The 19,003-nt window shown below is 38.6% G+C and overlaps 1 protein-coding gene across 1 annotated transcript; it reads right to left on the reverse strand.

The window, feature by feature from the left end:
• Nucleotides 1-3,262: 3,262 nt before the first annotated feature.
• Nucleotides 3,263-18,919, reverse strand: LOC144648569 (alpha-1,6-mannosylglycoprotein 6-beta-N-acetylglucosaminyltransferase A-like). Its single transcript, XM_078508097.1, has 17 exons — nt 18,635-18,919; nt 16,591-16,691; nt 15,689-15,781; nt 15,306-15,380; nt 14,762-14,920; nt 14,069-14,229; nt 12,725-12,856; nt 12,080-12,216; nt 10,596-10,726; nt 9,648-9,719; nt 9,034-9,126; nt 7,779-7,862; nt 7,079-7,141; nt 6,467-6,583; nt 5,686-5,760; nt 5,415-5,569; nt 3,263-3,781 (listed from the first exon to the last, which is right to left on the reverse strand). Exons 1-17 carry the CDS (start codon nt 18,816-18,818, stop codon nt 3,586-3,588), a joined length of 2,028 nt encoding a protein of 675 aa, XP_078364223.1. The 5' UTR covers nt 18,819-18,919; the 3' UTR covers nt 3,263-3,585.
• Nucleotides 18,920-19,003: the final 84 nt, after the last annotated feature.

Below are 19,003 nucleotides of genomic sequence, written 5' to 3' on the forward strand. Positions count from 1 at the left end.
TCATTCAAGCTCGGACAGAACTAATGAGAAATCGAAAAAGATATGTTGAGTCATTTTTTAAAGGTGTAATGAAATAGACAGAGCAAGTATTTGTTTTAAGCCGAAAGCCAAGAACAAACAAGGTAAGGCCAAGTGAAAATGCACGGCCATGCACATATTTCGCATGACTATATCCATGAAGTCTATGTCATAGAAATTAACAAGAAGTATGCAGATTACGTAATTTTTCAAGACGTGACAGTCAAGGACTATGACCTGTCCCCTTTCCCAAAGTGTTACGTTATAATATTTCTTAAAGTATTGCAAGGAATTTAAAGTATTTTATTCTTCCAAAACGCCAACCTTGCCTTGAAAACTGTTTCTTCGGTCTTTGAAACGCTGGAAACAGCATTTCACAAATATATATTTTATTAATATTTTTTCAGGGGAGCATACACCAAGACCCTCTAGAAGCTGGCACCTTTTGCACTTGCCACTTGCCACACCATTCCATGTTCACCGATCGAACAAAAATACAAGAAAACAGAAGGTTGTGAACAGTCTACTTTTTTACAAAATCTGCTACCTTGAATTTATCTCGAAAACCCTGTGTACCCTTTAAATTATCTCCACATATATCGTAACAAGTTTGGAAACATACGTTGTGTACTTACCGTAATGTGTGTTAAATCGCAGTCGAACTGAGACCACAGTCCTCAAGAACCTCACCTAAACAATAACAAAAGACACATCTAGATATTGAATATATAGAGTGTCGAACTTGCATTTGAGATCAGGCTCTATTTTTGATTTACCGAGTAAATCATTTCACAGAAAACGAAAAAAAATTGTCTGGAACAGAAACACCTACGCAGTGCAATAGACTAAATGAGTCCTCTGTTCTTTTATTAGGGTAAATTGACAGTGCTATTAACTGTCCAATCCAAATTACTTCCGATATGCAATACTCAAAATTCTAGGCATGACATGATGTATGGAAACTGAAAGCGTACACTACGTTTTAGATAGTATTAGATCAGTTCGGATGACTTTCCAACGTCTTTGAGTTTCACATAGTAACCTGTCCATCATGTAAGCGGAAGGTTTATTTTTGCACTCACAAAGTCAAGTTTTCCGCGAAAACTGACTTTAAGAAGTCCACACTTTTAAAGTAAAATGACCGCGGGGAGTAAGCGATAAAGGTCAAAAAGAGGCTTACCATTAGCAAAAGCGAACGAGATGTAACTGTAATTTGTAACGATTGATCCGGGGGGGGGGTACTCGACATAATTTCAGAGGTTCGTGTCTTAAACGGGGTCAGGGTTTAGAAGGCCGGGCCGCACCTCCCTACCCGAAATTATGTCGAGTACCCCCCCCCCCCCGGATCAATCGTTACAAATTACAGTGAGCATAAAAAAAAAATTATGAGATCAAATAGCGTTTCGTGAAACCTACGACACGCGGCCTCAAACACAGAGGATTGTTTGCCTGTGGTGCGATGATGAGTCATCGGTGTTTGGTGTAAAATACATCATTTTTAAAAGCGTATAGCGTAGTGTAAAATAAGTTTGTGTTGGCGTAACTGCGCTTACACACGGGAAATCTTGCTGTAATTTTAACCCAAAATGGAAAATAGCTTAAAATTTCACGTTGTTTGATATTTTAGAAAAAAAAATCCACTGTGAGTAATCTTCATGCTCCTTTTTAAGATATTGCCAATTTAGTGTTTGCAATAGAAATATATGCTTGGATCTTGCTTCTGGTCCAATCTCAAGTGTGCAAACTCACTTGAGTACCTCCACTTCCCATGGCCCCAAACCTCTTCTTTCAAGCCCCTCACAAGACATCTTTTGCAGTCTATCCAACGCCGCACTTTCTAACCTGTGGTTATCAGTAGTTTAGTCTTTTTTAATGAGAAGTTGGAGTATCAAAAACTTCTGCCGGTATTGACAATCATTGATAATATTAAAAACTTTAATTTTTTTCTGGCCTGTGTAGAGTTGAGGATGGATTAGGGTGTTGCCCCAACAATTTACTCGTACCCATTTGCCGGTACTCCTGAGTGGTAACTGTCAGAGAAAGAGTCTTGCTTAACCAAACACAACACAATGGCCTCGCGTAGGACTCGAACCTGGACCGTTCGATCCGGAGCACAGCGTACTAACCATTAGGCCACCGCGCCTCCCACGATTGGCTAATAGGCTAGTTTCGAATTACGCTCCACTGACCACAAACAAAGAAAATGAGGTCGAGGCTCAGGGGGATAATTTTAATTTTCTTTTGTTTTATTCCCTTAACCTCGACTACACTCCTTTGTTTTGGATCAGTAGAGCGTAATTCGAAACTACCCTATTGTAACAGCGTATAATACGCAAAAAATCATGTCTTTAAAAGTCTTATTACGAAAGCCAATCGGCAAATACTTCTCTATATAAAGCGAATTGCACATTACTCACCACGCACACCTCCACAAACAGAAGCATTTAGTTTGACTGCATTACCAAGCAGTGAAGACTAATGGCAAATGATCTCTTTTCTTTAGATTTATTTTCAGGGCGTCCGAGGAGGATGATATATAAAGGCGACAATGGCACTGATGTGAAGTTTAAGGCTTGCAGTTAAACAGATTCCTCAACGCAACGAGCTACTGAAGATTTAAACAGTTTCAATTTACTTTACACTGCTAGTTTGAAAAGGCGTAAAGGTGAATAAGCAGCTTCGCCGCTCGTATATCGCGCTCTCCTTTCTATTTTCGCGTTCAACCCTACGGATTTTAAAGCAAAAGGGAGACTGCTCGCCGTATATCATTGTGTAAAATGAACCGAATATTTTAACGGTGCAGAGCTGCAAACCCTAGTCAGCCACGCCTTACAATTCGTGAAATCCGCCTTTTCAATGCCATCGAAATTACGAAAATTGTGTGGTGAAGCAAAATGTTATCGGATAGCCACAAGATGTGTTACTGGTAGTCTTTTAAATTACCATTAGCAATTTCACCGCCATCCTTTTTTTTTTTATTTAGACACCCTCCGCGTGAACTATGATACCAAAAATCCATTATGTCAATAAAAACAAATGCTGGCTGACTAGGGGCCTTTAATTATGTTATGCTTAAAATGTCCAGTGAATGTTTCATTAGGGACGGCTAGTAAGCACTACACCAACCTACCCCTAAATTGGCGATTCGAAGCGTCTATTTGGCCTTATAGAGTTTTTGCAAGGCAGATTTTCTGTATGATAATTATGTGAAACTGATCGTTGAGTCAAAACTTACAAAGGACACTACTTTTTTGAATGCTTTATTTACTTTATATCACTGACAAAACTGGCAAGTCACCTATCCCTCCACACCCCCCTTGTTTACATTATAGCACTAACGGTCTTCCCAGACGGCGGTTAATTACTTGTCTGGGGTGACTATCCCATAACTTAAAGTCTAATGATTACTATTATGGCTATTAAGCTATTTATTTAGATAGCAGAATTTAAAACGAAAATTAATGTCACAGTTAATGGAGAGAACGTTTCATCCATTATTTTGGAATTAAAGAACATTCATCTGCGCGAATGCAGCAAAAGTAAGAAAAGCAGGAACCCTTTGTTTGTTCAACATGTTTCACATAAAGCCACTTGTTCTTTGCGATACGAGCGACAAGGACAGACGCGTACTACACCAGGCTTGGCTGCTCGGCAGCTAAACAGCAATGGCTGACTCTGTAGTAGACAAGTATTGTCTGATGTGTCAAAGGAAGGCGCCATGATGCTTTCACGGAACAAAGTAAATGTACACCGGAAAGCGGCCCTGAAATGATGAAGATATTTATTACATTCAGTAATAATACATTAGGAAAAAAATGGAGGAGGCTACACCCGAAAGTGGTACCTTTATCAGGCTGGAGTAATTTTAAAGGGTAGGGATTTCACGAGTTGTAGTATGGAAAAGAGCTCGGAAAACTGTTAATAGGGTAAGAAAGAGCTTTATTTCAAACTTTATCGAACAAATGACGAATTCAACTAACACGTATTTTAAAAAGTTACTCAAGTGAAAACTTTGAAAAAAGATGCAGTATTTTCTACTTTAGGTATGTGAAAGGGGTAGCATTCATTCTCTATGGAAGGTATTCGAAAGGGTTACCTTCTGTCAAAACTAGTATATAAAGGTTAAAAGTATTTAATTTTGTTGAGTAAACCCCTCGGGGATATCGGTGCCTATGAATGAGTGTCTGTCGTGCGGATACAGGATCTTCCTTATTGAAATAAACGTTTGCTTCTAATTTCTCGGCCAAAATCATCCTGAGGAACCCGTGGCAGATAATTCTATTTGGAATGAATGGTGGAACTAACAGGCTTAGGGGATAATCATTTCCATATTTGAATCCATATTGTGTCTCTGGCCTTCGCTATTTCGGCTCGAGTTTGCACTGTAAATCGCCTGCTGCACGGCTATTCATTCTGTTTATATCATATACTTAAGACTGCAACCTGTTGACATGGCTTAACTGCCGGTCCGGTATGTTAGACCAGGAAAAAAAAAGAAAAAAAAAACATCAAATTGTGGTTTAATTTTTTCAATCTTAGGACATTTACAAGAAAGTATTAAACTCCGGATTAAACGCAGCTGCACATTTACAAAGTTAATTTATAATTTTTTGTTTCACACATCAGTTTCAAAAATTGTGTAGTGTAGAATTTTACATTTTTTAATCTTCTTTGCAACGTAAATTCCACCACTTCATCATAGCCGGCTTGCAGATTAATCATAAAACTTGTGATTTTTCGGTAACTTTACGATTTTTTGGTACGTCTGTTTTGCACCTCTTAATAAGATGTAATAATATTGATTCAATCATTCGTGCCTGCGTTCAATCCTGAACTTAGGCCCCGTCCACACTGACCCGGGTAAATTTGAAAACGGAGAAATTTGAAAACGCCGTGTAAAATGATTTCCGTCCACATTGACCCGGTAAATTTGAAAACGATACGCTTCATCGCACGCAGAGTTACAACGCATGCACAGAGCTATTGTTAAGCTAATTAAACTTTTAGTTTTGACAGAAAACACATGACTATTTGACAAGCGACTATTTGGAGAGCGTTTTTCAAAGTACCGTTTACGGTGACCGAAAACGCTGGCTCAGTGTGGACGGTTGCCTAACCGGAGAAAAAAAGATGCGTTTTCAAATTTACCCGGGTAAGTGTGGACGGGCCTTACTCGAGTCATAAGCATGAGTTCCTCATTGAATTTATTTTACGGCATTTTAAATCCCAACTTGACCCAACATTGCACCGGACTGACTTTACGGAGAATATCTTTTCTCATTGCACTCGATCTGTTCCACAGATTGTTTTACAGCTAAATAAATTCTTGATAAGAAGTAAGAGAGTTATTTGGGCCAATCCATTAACAGTATAACTGTAAAGTATACTTTATTTACCTTGTAAGTGTTTCTTTGGTGTTTAAAGACTCGAAGAACTTTGGCTCGCATGTCAGCTGTCTCTTTAGGCATGCCTCTACACAAGCCTCGCCCTCCCCTCCCAGGGCAATCTTTAGCTCACTCAAAGGCGGCCAGTTTGTTGGCTTGCAAAAATCCTGTCGAAAATGAAAATAGAAATTAAAGAATAACGGATTTCTTTTCTTTCTATCACCCCTTGAGAGAATGAGAAAACTAAAGAAGGCTAAGGCCCCGAGAAAAACAATTGCGTTACCTGATTTTCTATGTAGGCATTGACCCGTTCGAGCATGCCAACATGAGTAAATTCATATGGGAGATGAGCTTCTCCCTGGAAGAGAAGCAAAAGGAACGTATATATTATATTATGACACAGTCTTTATAGACTTAGCAAAAGTCGATTATTGACTTTTTTTGATAAGCTTAATTACTATCCTCCGTTAATTAGTACGGGTATCACAGGAACCACTGAACTGTCAATATAAGTTACAGTAATTGAGCATAGCATGAGGCAAGACGAGGCACTTGCCTCGTCTAGATTTCAATCCAAAATTAAAATCAAAATATGTTTTGTTGGAAAAATAATCCAAAGTTGAACAAGATTTACTATTTTTTTTAGAAATACAGAGTTTCAGAGCTTCAAGATTTCAAAATTGTCTGAAGGGCATGAAGCAAGATCTTGCCTCGTCTATGGCAAAAGTCTGCATGGTTACAGCTCTTTCGATTGATAAAAAACGCATAAATACTGACATTGGTCACATGCCGATCTCAGTCTACAATCCTAGACAAAAGTCCTGGGTCACTCAACTGTTTCGACGAAAAAGTGGTCCCAAAACCCCCAATGCAATGTTAATTTCTATCTAACCAACCGTGGGACAATATTTCAACATTGTTTGGGGGTGGAAGGGCAATTTTAGAAAATTGAACAATGACTTTTGAACCCGAAAGGGTTTGTCACTGGGCACTATTTCCTGAAGTGTCCCAAGCACTTTTGCCAAGGATTGTAGGTTAATAAGAGCGCAATTGCAATGTCCTACTTCCGTGTTAATGATTTCCTGTAGAGCCTCCTCCACCTCAGTCAAGTTATGTATGTCAACTGTCTGAACAAAAGGTTTTCCAACAAAGACCTCTGCGTATGGATTTTGTGAGGTTACCTAAATAATGAGAAAATACGGGATATGGTGAGCGTAGATAGCGCACTACAAAGATTTCGTCTAGAAATTTTCTCAAGAGTTATTTTACTCCGATGGCAAGGGCTAACGCTAGGAACGTCAGCTTTTCAAAGTTTACTATGGCGGTTCATTTACCTTTGACAACTTCCAGTTGATACTGCCCTTCGATGCAGCACAACTAAGAACTTTGTCCTTTTGAGAAAGACTGTACACGAGCAATTTTCGCCATTTTATAACCTCGCCTAGTCGAATATCGTGTTCAAAACTGACATACCAGCTCTCAGAGCGCTTCTGCAAAAAGAGAGTTGTCATCTTCTATTTAACAAAGCACTCTGTGCATTCTTAGGTTATTATTTTCCTTTCGCTTGTTTGGGCAATAAATTCTAAACTCTAATAGGCACATGTTTAAACAACGAGGCACAATGGGGCGTGCCGCTACAACATATCGTTCGAACCGCATGTATAGACGTTCATTACCTTTCTATTTACGGGTTTACCAGCAAAAAAGTCTGCGTTAGTGCGATCCAGCGGTGGCACATACTATAAAAAAAGAAAAATATATATATCATAAGCTTCCCATAAGCTGAGTTGAAAGCGATACACAAGTAAAACGTTTAATATAGCCTGAAATTCCGAATTATAATTTATAAAAGGGTAAAATAAAATTATAGAGCGTGAAAGAGAGTCGAGAGTCCGGCTATCATCACAGAATTGAAACGATTTTGTGCGTTCATTTGAGCAAACTATGCCTTAAAATGTCGCATGATAAGTGCATTCGTCTAATTCTGCCTTAGAATTGTTAATTTTCCCTTCGCTTCTTATAATCCTATGTTTAAATTTTGGTACCAACTGGTGCAATAACTGGTCCTTTTTCTTCTTTTTATTATCTTAAATTACTGTTATATACTCCACTACTCCACTACTTGTTTGCATTTTTTTAAAAGTTAATTTTATTTTATCATTTGCTGTTTTTCATCTACTTCATATTTCTGGCAAAATAAAATGGCTGTCATTGATGTTGTTGTTGTGTTGTCGTTGTCGTCGTTGTCGTTGTCTTCGTTGTCGTTGTTGTTGTTGTAGAAGCAGTGTAGAAAATATGTTGTATAAACTACCGTGAACAGAATGCCAAAACAATGTACAATATTTTCCTGACCTTACCTCATACAGTCCACATTACCTTAGGATTAAGGAAGAAGCAGCCATTAGCCAGGGCCTCAAGGGCTCCTGGACCCTCGAACGGTTCACCGAGTCCAACAAACACCTGAACAACAAAAAAATCATGAAATCACCTATTTTTAAAGAATTTTCTTCCAAAAGTTTTAGTGTTATATTATTATTTTTACGTTTGCTGTGACGTGCTTTCGAAATGCAATAAATTAAAAAAGTGAAGAGGAAGGTATATTCGAGGCTCTTACTTTATCTAGAGAACTTTCCCGGGGGAAGCCCCTAACCTAAAAGTGGCCCTTACGGGTCGGTTGACCAAGTATACAACTCTTCAAAAGGTTGGCGGTTGTGTTATATGCTTCTGATAGCATTCTGGGTGCCACTGGTAACACGAATGACAAGTCAAAATTAATAAGGGAATGCCCGAACTACATCTTTTGGTTTAGACTTTGAACGCTTATAACTTTTTCAAGATTCAACCAAACACTGCCAAACTTTGCGAATTTATCTTAAATTTATCTGGCAATAACTTGATAAGATAGGTTGTTGTTTCAGGAACTTGACATCGCCATGGCAACGGCATATTGACAGGCATGTTTTCCCAAATTTGTAATTTTCGTGTTTCTGTTAATGGAAATTAACTTTAATGCAATTATTTTTACCTTTTTACGGTTTTTAAGCACATTTTTCATGTTTTTGATTACTTTGCAGTTAATTCTGGGTGTTTTTCTGTCGTTTTGAAAAAAAAAATTGAAGTCCAAGATGGCGGATCCAAGATGGCGGCTGTTTTGTCATCATGATGTGACGTCATCGTCCCACGTGACGTATATCAAAAGATAGATGTCGGGACATACTATACATCCTATAAGTTTCACTGTGACTGTTTAAATATTCAGGATGTTACAAAGGGGGGCTTCTGAAGGCCCCCCCCGGTCCCAGAAGGTCCAAAAAACCCGGTCTGAATAGGGTTAAGGAAAAAAAAGCAACCGACCCAAGAAAAAGACCAACCTACGAGCCTGTGACTGTCATTCTCACTTACGTGTGGCATTATAAATCAAGCGCGTTTTCTGTTTCCAAACATCGTAAAAGACACACGTTTGATTCTGATGATAGCGTTTTAATACAAATTTGATAGTACATTAAAGATACCCGAAAGATTTAAAATATCACCGGTGTGATTTTGGTCACTCCCTCTTGCCCTTCCCCGTCCTCCAACAGCTCCCCTCTCCCCAATAAAAGAAAAAAAGATTGCGCAAAAAATTCTGTACCTTACTAGATTCTAGTAGACTGATAAGCATTGATGTATTTACGATTCCATGATCTATCACATATTCAGGCACAGAATACACTCGTCGATCGTCCTGTAAAAAAAATTGAAGTATGTCAGAATCAGAGACAGAATGGGCGTTTCACAAATTTGAAGTGTGACAAAATCAGAAACAGAATGGAACCTTCGGAATCCGAGTTGAACCTTATGAACTACAGCTACCATACAAATGGAGAAATAGCATGTGGTCTGCCAGGAAATAAAAATAATGAAACAACGCCCTTCCAAGTATACAAAACGTGCGCCAGGCTGCTAAGTTTCTTGAAGATGGCGGCGACCGGTTTTCAATTCTTGGACTACTTCAGACAAGGATTTCATAGGGATTGAATACTCCTTGGAAACTGAAATTTTGTGACTTACATATCATTCTTAGAATAACTTTTTCGTTGGCGTGAAGAAAAGAAAAGTGCCATTTAATTGATATATCTAAAATATTTCTCTTACTGATCGCTGTGTCCAGTGTTGCTTTCTTGCTCAGTGGATTCGAAGTGTAATTTATTTCTGTCGTTTTTCGCTTGGAAAAAATTAATTAAAACTTTGTTTTATATTTCTTACATCAGTTCCACCCAAAGTGGCGTGAACCTCACTGAAGTGTCTTTTCACCGTGTTTATGTAGTCAGCATTTCCCTTAAAAATAAAGTGTCGTTAAACAGGAATTCGAATTTCGTATTAAGTAGTGGTCCCAACCCAAGAAATCAGTAAGCTTTTCACAGCAGCCGATCACCAAAGGGTTAGGCCCTTATCGATTGTGCTAGTAAAAGTAGTATATTATGCTACTAGCGGTGCCCGATTTGTTTTTTCAAAATATGCTAGTTTTTGAAAATTATGCTACTTTTTCTTTAAGTATGCTTTCTGATGCGATCAAGAACGGGACTTTTTCACGTCAAATAGAAGCCCCCTGGTCTTGTATTTTCCTTTTGTTTGCTCCATGCTCCGATCTCTAGCAATTTAAGCGGGTCCTGGCCTATCGGGCGGCTGCTCTTCTCGTATCTGCAAGTTACCTGACGCCATTTTGTTGCCTGTGAAAAAGGGAACTGGGACTTATGCAAGCTTTACTTCTGGTGCGCCCAGTTCTCTAGACGACGAACAACGCAATATTGCTGTAACCTTCCTTGCCCTCCCCCAGACGAATGAAAATAAGCTGAACCGTGGACAGAACTTGAAAATTATCAATTTTAGAGACCAAACAAGTAATGACTCTGGTAATTTTCTATTCAAAAATACAAACAGATATGCCGATTTTGCTAGCATTGCTACTTTCATCAAAAGTGCAAAAATTATCCTCGTTTTTCTAAATTATGCCAAGCATTATGCTAGCACAATCCACAAGGGCCTACAAAGGGTTATACCCCTAACTCAAATGCAGTTTTCTATTGAACGAGAACGCATCTCATGACGTGCATCAAAACTGTATATTAAACTCACTAACTACCTAGGGCGACAATAGGTTGAACCTTGGACTGTCACGTGATCAGCCAGGACGTGGCACGTGATTGAGCTCACCTTCCAAAACAACGCTTTCTTTCCATAAACAAATGCCGCCTTTCGAGCCTTGGGTCCTTTCAAAATAGCGTTATGTTGTCGTGATCTTTGAGGAACAGCAAAACCGAGAAACGAGTTGTCTGGACTGTGTGCTGCAAGAAATGGTCATTTTAGTGTGTGGGTATCATCATATTATTATATTTAATTATACATATTATAACATTTATTTTTTTTAATATTATATTATTACATTTATAGTACATGGAGTGCTTCTGTACAACCCTGGGGACCCTGGGGGCGGGGAGGTACACCAATACAAGGGCTATATAGGTATATGGCAAAGGACATGATGTGTTTTTTTAAGATTCTTCCTCTTTGGATAGGATACCTTTCTTTCTTTCTTTACAATTTTTGTGCTATTACAAGTGAAGTCATTACGACACTTCATTCTAATAATTTTGATTAACTCCCCCACCCCTTTTACGGACAATGTTTTTCGGCAAGCACCCACTTTGAAGCTATATTTTTTGGCATGTCACTCCGCCTCCTAAATCATAGCCCCCACCCCCCACTACCACCTTATAAAAAAATGATAAGTAGTTCCTAAATTGTGCAAGAAGTAAAGTAGGTTCTTCGATCAATAAGAGCACTGAATCGATACCCAAATCTATAACGATATAATTTTCGTGTTTAGGATGTATATAAAAAGAAAGCGTTTGAATGATAACCAGTGTAGAACTGCAGAATGTTATCAGATTAACACCACAGCATACAGGAATTTCAATTAAGTTAAACTTTGCTGGATTAAAGCTTTGGTCCTACGCGACAAGGCCGAATGGTAGTTTGGGACAAAATAAGATTTGCTGCATGTGGTCAATACTAATGAGATATAAAGGCATGGCAAACGTGATTACCTAAGTTTTCTTTCTCTTTAGAAATGTACGTAGAAACAAGGCACCCTTGGCGATGCACGCTAAAGTTTAGAAAAAACCCTCTGAACTTAAAACCATGAAATAGTAAAAGAAAATCTTAAGACACAGGTCTTACATGAGGGAGAACAAATGCTTCATGAGCAAAAATACAAACGTGTAGATTTCCTCTACACCCGGTATATATGCAAAACTATACCCAGACCACCAATTAGTCTTGTTGCGAAGGTTAAGGCCCGTTTACACAGGCGATTTTTATCGCGCAACTCAATGCAATTTTTGTCGCGCCGAAGTTGCAGCAAGTCGCCGCGATATCGCGGCGACTTATGCAACTTCGCTGCGATATCTCGGCGATAAAATCGCCATGAAATCGCCGCGAGTTTGCACGCGTGAAAACTAGTGGCTATAAAATCGCCGCGAGTCGCAGGAGTTTCGAACCTGTTCGAAACTTGATGCAACTTCGGTGCGACAAAAGTTGCATTGAGTTGCGCAACAAAAATCGCCCGTGTAAACGGGCCTTAAAGCTTTTATCCGACAACGTTAATTGAAATAGCTGTATTTAGGTTATCTACTCACGATACATTGTCAAAAACTGCGAAAGATGAAGATTAAGATCTCCCCAGCCCGATCTGCCTCCAGGAATCTTCTCGTTGTAAAATTTGTAGTTGAATTCCGCGTCTGTTCCAAATGAGTCTACAATACGCAACTTGCATCTGTATACATGAAAGACATATCAGTAAACGTCTGGAAACATGGCAAATGCTCCTAAGTTCTAATCCCTTTTACGCTTTCAATTATATTTATTAATTATATTATATTTACTCAGGTATGCGCACTTTGCTCATCTCCAGACTGAGGTAATACACCAGCCTAGCAGCATGTGTAGCAGTGGACTCTTCAGCTTTACGTAAGGCATGGTGGTAATGGGAGAAAAGTTCTTACATCCCCCCCCCCCCCCCGAGTGATCCAACACTTGTGGTACACAAGGTGGATCTCTGGATCTCTGAAACGAGCGCTCCAGTGGTCTTTTGTGCCTCAGGCCTAGGGGTACAAGCGCTTACTCTTCTACGCTTCAAAGTTAAACTTTATTTTTTGATGATCGCGCGCCTCCCGATTCATTACGCCTTGCCAAAATAGTTATGGGTAAACATGTCTTTTGAAATGCTTCTGGGGTTTTCCTTTTTCAAATTAGTTAAACATTATGTAACAAATTGATACAACCTGTGTCGTGAATAATCCGGTGTGTTATGTTCTCTTATCACGATAGCTCCCTGGATATCAGTAAAAATTAGATCCAGTCCATCTGTCATGTTTAGACGTGCGCATCCATCTGAGGACGGGTGCAACAGGGATCTGGTGACAAAACCAGTTATTCGCATTTGTTCTTCGACTATGAAGCCATTTGACAATATAAGGTCAAATAACATAATCATTATTAGATTTCGAAGTTAAGAGGTTTTTGAAAAGTACATTAGTGTGCCTCACCGAGAGACAAAATTTCGCAAGGGAATTGTTCAGGGCGTCTATGCACGTTTTATCTTTTCTTTTTTATTCGCGTTTCACTGCTTTTACTCAAGCGTTTCTGGGAAAAGTTTTGATTTCTTTGTCAAGCTTGAGACTTATGAAAAAATGTTTTACTTCAATTCTTACCTACCGACCGACCGACGGACCCAAATACCCACCCATAGTATAGTCTTTACAGCACATACACTGTATGAAGGCGGTCATTTGTTCAGTACGTTGGCGCGAGTTTTCTTTTCCGGTTTGACGTAAACCATATGTTTTTTTAAAAATCCCAAATTACTTGACAATGAAGCGATTGTCGAGTCGAAACGCTTTTTCGTAGCTTATTTGAGACCCTATCCAACAAGCGCAAGTGGAATAATTATCCTATTAAAAGCACCCAAAGAATTGCAATATTTAAGCTCCTCGGCCGTTCTCGTTGACGCGTACTTCTTCCATATTTGTGATTCATGGTATTTGAGTTCATAAACCATTACCTGTTAACCAATCAAAATTCATGAATTGCAATATACCATGGCTAGTTTGTAAGAAGGTATATACGTACCTTGTAAAATTTTTTTAGGTACGTCTTTGTAAATCAAGGTGTATAGAGCGGTTTTCACTTGAGTGTCGAAAGTAAATTGCGTTTGCTTTGGTTTTGCATTACTACGCTTAGTGATTGGCTTAAAAATCTCGCGCCATTTTCTCAGCCAATCAGGAGCAAAACCAAAACCAATCGTGACTAGCTCGCGCACGTCTTCCCGCGCTTCGTGCCAGCTACATGTATTTGCTTCGAGTTTTGATTGGTTCACTGGATTGTCTGTGTCCTTTGTGATTGGCCAGAGTAATTACTTTGGTTTTGGTTTTACGACACTCAATTGAAAACTGCTCTAGTATATACATGAACTTTATTGGACAGTTAAACCCGTTTGGATAATGATGACGAAAGGTCTAATAACTTCGAGACTGCTACTGAAAGCATACAACCACGCTATTTACTGCACTTAATATCGACGCTTTGCAATTGGTAGAGACAACAAAGGAACTGAAACGTTTTCTCACCTTGGAATATGTTCAGTCAAAAAACCGATAATCACATCATGGCCCAAAATATGAAGAACACTTATTAGATCACACCACTGGGACAGCTCTCCTAAGGGTCCTCCCCGATAGGCATAATCCAGGAGATTGTTCACCCCCAAACCGGCCATGTAGATCAAGATCTACAAAAACAAACGGGCAATTGAGAATGATGTTCATAAAATCAGTGACCTTAGGATCGATTAATCGGAAATAGGATGTTTGCTTGGTTTTCTGGATTTCTAATGGGTCTACATACATTAAGTTTTCTCTGAAAACATTGTCCGTTAAGTTAAAAAACCATAGCACTTAAATGAGGAATAAAGTTGCTGTGCCATTGACGGACAAAGACACCGAAGTGCTTCCCGGCCTACGTGGAATATTTTACTATCCCTGAAGATGCCGTGGATTGGTGCTGTGGATAAGGGCACTCTCTACTGTTTTAGTACAGTTAAGTAACATAGATTCACAAAAAGGAACAATTAAAAAGTGAATGTGGTGGACGACCTTTAAATAGATTAAAATTACCCTGTTTTCTTGTTCATCAATTGTCAAGACTGATCTATCAACTAGGGAAGGGAGCCAGGGTTAGAAGAGGGGGAGGGTGCGGGTATTAAAAAATTGAGTTTCTAGGGGGGGGCTTAGTAAGGCTTCTATAGTTATTCTTTATTGTACCTTTTTTCTTTTTCGTTCGTGTAAATTCACCCTCAGTCCCAGTTCCTCGACAGCTTTTATCCAATGTGGCCAAGTATCTTGGATTCGGTTTCTCATCCAAGAATATCTTTCACCTTCAAATTTGTCCAGTAGTACGGATAGGTTTGTTTGAATAGTTGTCTTTAGAAAAAGAAATGTGAAAATCTGCATGTACATGTTGGTAGCACAATGTGTAGTTACCTATTCTATTCGTCTTATATAAAGATGAAAGGTAGAGAATTATTATGGTTGCCTTTATGATTAGTTGAGAGAAGACCACGTCACTACAAACAAGTGGCACAAATAGAATTCTCTTCGTGGGCATTGCCGTGTACCTCCAGCAACTTAGAAACAAAAAAGCAGCGCCCGTTTCATGTCGTGCTGCATGTCAAAAGTCTGATTAACGAGCTGTTAAAAGGTTTAGTTACAGCTTTTTTACAGCTGTCAAAAGCTGCTTGATAATGTTAATTGAAAGATAAAGCAGTTATTGAGCTCATTGATTTCAATAAATCCCTTATTTTATTACCTTTGGCGGCTTAGTAAGAGCATCAAAGGTATTTTTATGTGATCGCCATGGCAACACCGGGCACCAAGACTGTACCTGAAGCAACACAATCGAGTGACATTAACAAATTATACCATAGATCTTTGATCTTATTAGTGAACGCAAAGTGAAGGTAAAAAAGATCTTCGCAGTTGTTAGTGCGAAGGTGGCGAACTGGTCTGCTTTCCCTCCAGTTATGATTTTTCATATTACGTTTATTTGTTACACTTTTTTCCGTCTGTTTGAGCCTGTAAAATGCTTGGAAACTAGTTAATGTATAGCTATGCGCATGAGCACTTAAATCATACATTTTCTTTATTCTCTTTTTTTTAAGATTATTTTTGAGCTACAGAAAATTTTCTTACCTCACTCAAATACTGAAGAACAGAGCACATACTGCTTGGATCTACCTTGTACTTCTCTCCATGACACTTTTGATTCCATGTCTTGTTAAATTCCTGTAGGGTTGACAACAGACACATATGTATGTCGCAGTTTGAATTTATCTTTGGTTCAAAATTTTTCAAACCAGCTTTATTTTTATTTTTCATTGTTTCAAAATGATTATCATAATCTAAAACAACAAAAAAATAAAAATGAAACTGGTTTGAAGAATTTTAAGCCATAGATTAAAATTAAACCGCCGCTTATACATAGAACGACATAGATAACGTTTTCAACAAGGTCAAAACGAGGAAACGCGTCTCCGGAAACATCTTTCCATAATTGTTTCTTCGTTTTTCCATGGTTCCATGCCATGCAGAAACACGAAATTTTTCTGCCGTCAGAGCAGAAGCTTCTTGGGAAAAAAGTATCAAAATAGGAAAACATTGGGGAAACATAAGCGCACAACGAGTGTTTCTGGAAACATGTTTCCTCGTTTTGCCAGGACTTTATAGATTCCTCGGGCTTGACACTGGCTGCATGTTTTCGTTTCGGTTTATGACTGCTTTGATAAACTTTGAATGACGTTTCTTGTGTGATTGTTTGGTTGTTTTCGTTATTTCTTTGTTTGGCGGGAGAGAGAAAAGGGCTTAACTCTACCAAATACCAAAAAGTATCCACCCCCCCCCCCCCCTCTCCCAAAAAAAAAAACACACACACACACACATACATACACACACACAAACACACACCCCGCATAAAAAGATTATACCATTTTCGCCTACCCACCACCCCTGTCTCCAGAACTCTGAACTGTGTATAAAAATTACTTTTATTGATCGTGTATCCATTACTAAACGCCAAAAAAGTAATAACGACATACCTTAACTTTTAAAGCACATAAAGGGAACAACGGGTCTTCTGGGATGTCACACTTGAATAACTTATCACTTGAATAACTTGAACTACCTGAATTTTTTGAAACTGGAGACAAACGAATAATAATTACTGTTTTAATACATTATAGGAATACACAATATACTGCACATACATGAATTTTCGATAATTAATGAAGCCAATTTCATCAAACTTTAGTTGTCTGATTAATTAGCGTCTGAAAATATTTTGCTTATGTAAATAGCAGACGTTCTGTATCTGTATAGTTTGTTTACCCTCGGATTTCTAGAGTAGCTTAATCAGCGGATGTCTCCGAGCATATTCCCACTCCAACCTAGACAGGCCACAACACCAGGAACTTCGTGCCCTACTCTTTACGATAAGTGTATGGGTTATTTAACGTCCTCTGCTGACCGTAACACTGGAGATGCAGGAGACGGGCCCTACGGTTTATCGTCCTTATTCGAGAAGACTAGAACATCTAACCATTTGCAGATGTCATTGCAAAGGCAGCATATTCTCCTCAGTTAGTTTGTGACCCTGAGTGTTGGTCCGATCGATATCTGGGAGTCGAACCCGACACCTCCCTCCCGAGTCCTGCGCTCTACCAACTGAGCTAACCGGTTAGTATTTTAAACTTACATTTTAGAAAAAAAAATTGAGGTTCACAACGCTTCAAAGTATTAAATACATGTTCAGCAACAAAAATAACTGTCATTTTCAATTACAATATCAGCGTTAATTTAAATTTTTTGAATTTAGAATATTCACTTTATTTCATTTAAATTTTTCTCTGCACGTGGTCTGTTGTTGTCAATCGATGTAATTTATTTTTTGTTATTTATGCTATTCCAAGCGACACATATTTTCAAAAACTTGTATATTAAATTAAATATTTATATTCACCTTACAAGTTGTGTCAAGTTAAATATTCAAATTCATTCTTACTGAGGAAGACAGTTGTTAACGTCGAAACATGTATTTAAAACTTAAAAGCGTTGTCTTTTTTGTTAAAAGCTATATATAAAGGTCGGGACACACTAGGTGACAAGTCGCTACAGCATGTTGCCTCGTGTGACATGGTGCATTTCTGCGACAATCTTTGTCGCTGCGACAGAATTTTGTTGCTGCGATCAGTCGCACGCATTCAAACCAGTTTGAATTCGTGCGACTGATCGCAGCGACAAAATGAGCGAAAGCAGCGTTGTCGCAGTGTGTGCACACTTCTGCGACAAGTCGCTGCGACAAAATATAAATTAACCATTGAGAGAGCGTCATGTATATTTCCCATATTGAATTGGAAAACTAGTCACATTCCCACTCTTCAAAATTCGCTGTGTGTGCAACGAACAAGCTCCTCGTCGCAGCGGCTTGTTTTGAAGTAGTACACACGAAGCGACTTGTCGCCTGCAAGTGGTGTGTCCCGACCTTTAAAGCTATTAGTAGCCTGCTGTTTGCAAGAGCATTTTAGAAGAAAAATTAAAAATAAAAACGTTACGAGTATCGTGTATCAATGACCCAATGTCATCATGATTTAGAAATAGGAAACATTTCTGTGGTAACGGGACTTCGTGTCATGTTTATTATTTTTAAATAAATTACAATAAATTAACTCAAGATAAAATAAAACAAAAATAATAAAAGAAAATAACATAAAAGAAAAATAAAATAAAATACCTGTTCAAGGTAAGTGCGCTAGTAATGCGAGATAAATAATGGTTAACAAGAATTTTTGAGCAACTGCGTTTAGTCGATGTTAGATCTAGATTCTATCAAATTTATGTACTGTCTGTGCTCTTGAAATTTAATAAGCCAAAAATCTTCTTTTCCCGCTCTCACAGCTGTAAACCTAACAAACTCTAGCACTGGTTGAAAATTACTGAAATCTATGCGAGAATCACAATGGCGTATTTTTCAAGTTTCTATTTCGGACTGAATGCTTTCTTAACAACCTAGCTGCCGGACAATTAGTAACAGAGTAACAAAAATATGGTGTTTGTATACAGTGTTTATTGTGTCATAGCTCTTACCGTTCACAAAAGCGCGTGTTTCAGGAAATAACCTCGCTGTTGTCCTTTCCCCATGACTGAAAGTTACACTGCTGTCACCAACATGGAACGAAACTTGAAAAATGCTGATTTGAGCCATGAGAAAGAACAGGGTGAATCCAGCAAGAATCAAAAGCCCTGTTTCTTTTGAAATTAGTCGCCTCATTTTCGTCAGCTACGACAAACTTTCCGTGTTATCGTACCAAACGTATGCCACTATTTAAAGGAAAACAGAATGTAAATTAACGTACACTAACGGCTTCAAACGGAACTTCGTTCGCAAGCCGTTTGCAAGCCGTTCGGAATAAATTTGCTTCAGCTCGAATGGTTTGGGTCATTTGTTCAAAACAT

This window comes from Oculina patagonica, chromosome 1 (assembly GCF_052425735.1).
Source record: "Oculina patagonica isolate OP01 chromosome 1, crgOcupat, whole genome shotgun sequence".
Classification (NCBI taxonomy): Eukaryota; Metazoa; Cnidaria; class Anthozoa; order Scleractinia; family Oculinidae; genus Oculina; species Oculina patagonica.

Bases quoted from the DNA above. Each gene is read 5' to 3' on its own strand.
- LOC144648569 (XM_078508097.1), bottom strand. From the start codon at position 18,818: ATGAGGCGACTAATTTCAAAAGAAACAGGGCTTTTGATTCTTGCTGGA. The intron at 12,217-12,724 runs GTTGTATCAATT...TCATGTATACAG, and splicing joins CCGGATTATTCACGACACAG to ATGCAAGTTGCGTATTGTAG. The intron at 5,570-5,685 runs GTAACGCAATTG...CATTTTCGACAG, and splicing joins ATGCCTACATAGAAAATCAG to GATTTTTGCAAGCCAACAAA.